The sequence below is a fragment of the Globicephala melas genome, chromosome 11 (genome assembly GCF_963455315.2).
Source record: "Globicephala melas chromosome 11, mGloMel1.2, whole genome shotgun sequence".
Lineage (NCBI taxonomy): Eukaryota > Metazoa > Chordata > Mammalia > Artiodactyla > Delphinidae > Globicephala > Globicephala melas.
Genome location: NC_083324.2, coordinates 43,833,966 through 43,840,395, shown reverse-complemented (window position 1 = coordinate 43,840,395; position 6,430 = coordinate 43,833,966). Strand labels below are relative to the sequence as shown.

The 6,430-nt window shown below is 44.4% G+C and overlaps 1 protein-coding gene across 1 annotated transcript; it reads right to left on the bottom strand.

Moving 5' to 3' along the window:
* Window positions 1-2,537: 2,537 nt before the first annotated feature.
* Window positions 2,538-5,946, bottom strand: RPL14 (ribosomal protein L14). The gene is made up of 6 exons (XM_030846211.3): window positions 5,886-5,946; window positions 5,277-5,378; window positions 4,588-4,682; window positions 3,215-3,314; window positions 3,072-3,125; window positions 2,538-2,859 (listed from the first exon to the last, which is right to left on the bottom strand). The coding sequence occupies exons 1-6, from the start codon at window positions 5,886-5,888 to the stop codon at window positions 2,578-2,580; spliced, it is 636 nt and encodes a 211-aa protein (XP_030702071.1). The 5' UTR covers window positions 5,889-5,946; the 3' UTR covers window positions 2,538-2,577.
* Between the last annotated feature and the right edge of the window lie 484 nt (window positions 5,947-6,430).

Genomic DNA, 6,430 nt, shown 5'->3' with positions numbered 1-6,430 from the left:
CGCCCGAGCTCCGGATGGGGAGGGCTGGGCCACTAGGGAGCAGGGTCACGTAATCCCCAGACGCTCGCTGAGCGCTGGCAGCCCAGCCGAACAGAGCCAAGGCGGAAGCGCTCCCGGCCGGCGCCCTGGGCGCCTCTCTAGGAAGCCGGGAGGCTGGCCCTTCTCCATGGTTCCCCCAAGCCAGACCTCAGCCGCTGCTCCCGCAGCGGCTCTTCCCTATGGCTGCTCACCCCAAGTTGACGATCACTTCCTCAAGGACAGTTACCACTTGTGATGACATTATATTTCTTGTGATGCTTCGAGTTCTGGCGCTAAGATTTGCTAGCAGCAACTTAACCTAATGAATGTAAAGCCCCATTCTCCCACTTTAGTGGCTGATGGCCTGGACTGTGACCTAAAGTCATGAAGTCAGGGGTCTGACTATCCAGGTTCAAATCCTGTCTCCACCATTTATTCACTGTATGGCCTTGTGCGAATTACTAACCTTTTCCTCAGTTTTTCAGTTGAGAATGGTAATAGTTTCAAACTCATAAATTCAATGGATTAACTGAGTCAATTCATGCAAAGCATAACAACTTCTGGTTCTAAACTATCACACAGATACAGGCTGTAATACTGTGATTTAAGAAATACATATTTGGGGAATTCCCTGGTGGTCCAGTGGTTACGACTCCTCGCTTCCACTGCAGGGGCGCAGGTTCATCCCTCATTGGGGAACTAAGATACCACATGCCACGCGGCCAAAAAATTTAAAAATTAAACAAATTAAATTAAAAAAAAGAAATGTTTGGTCTTCACTTCTGACACAAGAAGTTTCTAAAATCCTTGGAGTCTCCGGAGTAGTGAGACTGCCTTTGTGTTTCCTGGTTAAGTCAGCAGCTGGGGGCTCCTAACTTCGGGGGTGACAGTTGGGGGGTCCTCGTCACCAGAGGAATCCACCAGGGGATTGGGACCACGTGGCTTGAATGCTAACCCCTACCGCCTGGAGCAGAGAGGGGCTGGGGATCTAGCTAATCACCAATGGCCAATATTTTAACAAACATGCCTACCTAATGAACCTCCATAAAAACTCTCAAGGGATGGGGGGCTCAGAGAGCTTCCAGGATGAATACATGAAGGTGCTGGCAGGGTGGTAAGCTAGTGAGGGCAGGAAAGCTGTATGCCCCTTCCCCCCACACCTTGACCCATGCACTTCCACTTGGCTGTTCCCTAGTTTTATCTTTTGTGACAAACTGGTAACGTATTTCCCAGTTCTGCAATGAGCCTTAGCTCTAATAAACTGTTAAAACCTAAGGAAGGAGTCATGGGAACTCCAATTTTCAGCTGCACAGTGAGAAGTACAGGAGGCCTGGGACTTGCAATTGACGTCTGAAGTCGGGGCAGACCCCTTAACCTGAGGCTCACCTGGGTAGTTATGGGTCAGAATTTAACTGAAGTGTGGAGAATTACAGAAATGGTGTGGGGGAAAAAGCAAAACAAAAAAACCCATACATTCGCTATCAGATGTGCTGTAAAAACTCATAAGCACACAATAAAAATACTTTGACAAGCAAGCATTCAAAAGTTTATTACTCATGAATGCTACCTGGAATACTAGAGAATGCAGTTCATGAAACTTAAAAAAAAAAAAAAAATCCAAGAAAAGGTGGGACAGAAGCACTAGTGGTAAACCAAGAGACTAGTAGAAGACATCACTTATTTACATTAACATCAAGACTACCAAATGGCATCACCATTGCCACTTTATTTTGGACTCTTGTCAAGGTAAGGAATACGGCCAAGCTTGACACCATCTGACCTTCCCACTCTTGTTGCCTGGTTTCATTCAGTTCAACAGCACACGATCTGAATCTCAGGTATCACTCCATTTAAAAACACCCTATGGCTTCTTACACCCCACCTGCCCAACACAGACCCAACAACTGGCTTCCGGGTCCAGTGTCCTCTGGCCAGTCCTCTATATTCCTGAGGTTCATACCACCCTTCCCCTTACACCATCTTTCTTTTGGGTGGAAGCTGAAGATTCAACTTTAGACAACCCCCTCAGACAAGGACAGGTAACCCAAAATTGCCTGTATTTCCTCTATCACAGAAACTATTACACTGTTTCACCTGCCTATTAATACCACCAAGCAAAAAGGAGCTGTCCTCCTTGTCCCAGTGAGGCTCAGAAGCCAGCTTTTGATTAGAAATGATTGGGAACCAGAATCTTTAAGGAACCAATGTATAATGTATTTGTTTTCTTAGTTTATTTTTATAAGAAAATTTACTAAACTTGAGCATCAAAAGCAGCTGGGATTTTACTTATTTACGGGAAATATATTTGTACAAGGGAAAAAAAATTAACCCAGTGGTCTAATTATCACGATTTCCCATGAGAACATTACTTATGACTTTGTGTGATGACTTTGAGTCTGGGCAGAGTGGGACTAAGGAACTGATTCTCCAATGACAACATTAACAACCCTACCATCAATCTGACTCATAACCCCGGCCCCAGTAACAGACTTTAATCCATACATTAAACAGATTTGCCAGCATGTCAAAAAGAACCTTTATTCTGTTTATAACAGCCTCTTATGCTTTCTTGCCACATGCCTTTGGAGCAGGTGCTTTCTGGGCTGGAGCTTTCTGACACTTCTGAGCCTTTGGAGGAGGTGCTGCCTTCTGGCCTGCAGCTTTCTGGGCAGTAACCTTCTGGGCTGGAGCCTTCTTACCCGTAGCAGTCATCTTTTTTGCTGGAACCTTTGCAGCAGCTGCTGTAGCTGCCCCCTTAGCAGCAAGTGCTTTCTTGGGAGAAGCCTTCAGGAGAGCTGCCTTTTGAAGTTTCTTAACTTCAAGCTTGATTAGTCTGTTCCTCTGAAAAATTTCAATAGAAATGTTTATCATATATGCATACAAAACACATATCCATCTTATATGTGTGGAATATGTATGTATAGAAGACAACCCTTATGATGTCTAAGACTCCTATAAGTCAACTTTGGTCTGTAAGCTTAGGCAAGCAGAATTAACCAGACAAACTAGTTTAGGGTTAGAATACAACAATCTTGAATTAATTAAAAACTTACCATTTTCCTTGCCTTCATGACTTTATAACGATCAAAATCTGTCATCTTGGCTTTCTGTTAAAAAAAAAAAAAAAAATCTCTGTCATACCACCTTCTAATCTTCCCCAGAGAAGGTCCAAATTCAAATGACTCTAAATCATTACCTTTTCTCTGGCTTCAATCTTCTTGGCCCACCTTGTGGCTGCCCACTTTGCATTGATATCTGCCTTCTCCCAGGCTTTTCGGACATACTTCTGGCGGGCACTAGAAAGAGCCAATACCATAGATTAAGAAATCATCTTTGGGACATTCCTGGTGGCCCAGTGGCTAAGACTCCGTGCTCCCAATGCAGGGGGCCCAGGTTCGATTCCTGCTCAGGGAACTAGGTCCCACACGCATGCTGCAGCTAACACCTAGTATGGCCAAAAAATAAAATAAATAAACAGATATCATCTTTGAAACCACACAGATCCAAGGACAGCTTTTCATCCTCTGAAAAAGCACAATTTATACCCCTCAAATTAAAAAGCATAAGGAAAATGCCAAAAGAACCCTTCTCATTTTTTCTACTTCCAGTTCTAGTTGTCTCCATAGAAAACACACCACCTGGCACAATGTATCAATATCTTTTACTTGTTGGAACGGTGTTCACTAAGCCAGGATATCTTATAATCTCAAACAAAATTTTAATAAAAATATGCAAACCATTCCACTTTCTGGGTTTAAAAATCACCTGATCATGTATACAATATCACTCAACTAGTGGATGTGTAGAAAGCATTTTCCTTTTCATAAAGAATGATGTAAAGTAAATCGTTATGCCTTATGCTTTTATTTTGTACAATAACGCTTATAAAGATTTGTGTTCAAACACCATAAAATGGGATTATAATCATTTTGAAATTCCTTTCAAATATCAAAACCCAGTATGCTTAGAAAATAAACTAGCAATATGTCACAGCACATGTTCCATTGCAAACAACTGTCACTGCACAGCAACACACCATAGTGTTTAACTTCTATAACCAAAATCATGTCAAGAATCACAGAATGCCTTAATCCCTTACAAACAACTGGGAATAGAACCTCTTTGTGGCTGTCATAAGGAGATGATGTATATTAAATACTTAATAGCCGACACATACAAAAAGCTCAACTAATGATAGAGTTGCAAGAGACAATCGCTAGTTTTGTTCTGAAGCTAAAATGGACTAACATATGTTGGGGGAACCACATATACAGGGAGGCTTTTGTTGTGTAAAACCTGAAAGAAAGGGGAACAAGAGAAAAAGGGTGGGAAATCTGGATAGAGAGAAAGCCAGAGAACTACCAGACCACAGGGAATTTTAGAAGTAAATAATGCCTGTCCACTTCTACGATGTAAATCCCTCTTCTAAACTGCTCTCACTTTCACACTGCTTACTATGTTCTCAAGAGAAAAACAACAAAATAGCAAAAACATTTCTAAATTAAACTAAGCATGCTTTTGCTAGCATTAACAAAACTAGGGGAGGGGTGACGGTTGGTGGATAGTTACCTGTGTGGGAACTTAAGGATGAAGTCAGTGAGCTGCATGCATTTGAAAGGCATAGCCTGCCTCCTTACTTGAGTGCAAGGTCCATCCACCAAAGCCTAGAAGACGTAAAATCAAGGATCTCAGTGTAAAAAGGTAACAGCATTCAAAATGCAAATATTCTATATATTATTCCTTTCAGAATCATCAAATCTTTATATTTAAATGCTTTTCTTTAAAGGTTAAAAAGACTTAGCAACACCAGCACAGCATAAAACCCAACTACATATAATTTAAAATCTTTAATCCTTGCATTCCCAACAAATAACTTTATGATTATTCACAGCCTTTGGTCAATCCCTCAGTTGTGGTGCTCTAATAGTGACAATAGCAAATAATGGCTTTCTGTGTGCCTGGCTTTGTTCTAAACTTGCTTTAAACATAATAACTGATTTAAACCTCACCTATGTTTTAGCCCAGAATTAGTTAAAAACTCTGCCTAGCTGAAGGAGCATAAGTATTACTCAAACCCAGCAGTACCCACCAATTCAAGTCTGTACTCCTAACCCCTATCTGCGTTGGGTTTCCTAAAATAAAGCTACCACCCATAGTACTCCTATCCTAAGACGGCTGTTGGGACAATTACCATTATCATCTACACTGCATACCATCCACTGCCATGTGAAGCTGTGACACTCTTCCTTTGCACTTACCCTGTTCTGATCAATAACATCTACAATCGCGACCAGCCTCCCGGCATGAGGCCCAAAGGAGACGTAAGCCACCCGGCCAACCTCCACGAAGCGCCTGAACACCTAAAATTGAGAGGTGGGGGAGAGAAAATGATTAAACATACTCCCTAGTTTGTAAGGCTTTGCAGCTTAAAGGCAGGGTGGCTAACAACAGGGAAAAAGAATGTTGAGGGTAACACGCCCAGGTGCCATGGAACTTAGACGAAATCCGCAAAGGCGGCGGCAAAACCCAAGTTCTCGCTGGCCTACGGGGCCTGCACGGCCGGATCACCAGCCCCATCCCGGCCTGGCCCCAGCGGCCGGGCCAAGCGACTGGGCACACCAGCGGTCCGACGCAGGCGGCCGAAGCGCGCACGCGTGGCCCAGGCAGCGCCAGGCCTACCGGGCCCCACACGCGCTCGTCGGGCGCGCATCCGGAAAGCTGCCAACTCCATGTCCTGCCCAACCGAGGACCCTCACCGCGCGCTACCTAAGACCCACTGGGCGCCATTCCGCGCCTCCACTCCCCAACCCAAGTAGAGATGGAACAGCATGGCAGGCCGACCCAGAGCCCACGACCGGGACACTCACCATATTGGCGGCGTTAGGCGGAAAGGAAGAAAGCCCACCCTACTGTGCGCATGTGTAGAAGGCCGCCCCGCCCCTGCGATGCACGAGACGCCGACGTGGGCACTGATTGGTTGGGACGTTCGCCCGTACGCGCACGCATGCTCACTGGGAAAACAAGCTGGAGCTCGCCGGAGCGTGCGGAGGCCGCGCTCCTTTTCCCGGACTGGAATTGCTGGATTGGCTTAGTTGATACCGCGGGTAATTGTCCCCAAGTGGTAATATTTTACCATTGCTTTATCTTTTAATCTTTTTTTTTTTGAACCATTTGAGAGGAAATTGCAGACATGATGTTCCTTTATCTCTACACACTTAAATGTGATATTTCCTAAAAACAAGGACATTATTCTACATAATCAGTTCAGTGGTCGAACTCATTACATTAATAATAACATAGCGTTTGGAGGTTTTTTTGGCTACGGCACAGCTTGCGGGATCTTATTCCACGACCAGTGATCGAACCCGGCCCGGCAGTGAAATCCCAGAATCCTCATCAGCCAGGGAATTCC

Coding starts and splice junctions, on each gene's coding strand:
- RPL14 (XM_030846211.3), bottom strand. Junction 4,683..5,276: donor ATGTTATTGATCAGAACAGG/GTAAGTGCAAAG, acceptor TACGTCTTCTAG/GCTTTGGTGGATGGACCTTG. Junction 3,126..3,214: donor AGATTGAAGCCAGAGAAAAG/GTAATGATTTAG, acceptor TTTTTTTAACAG/AAAGCCAAGATGACAGATTT.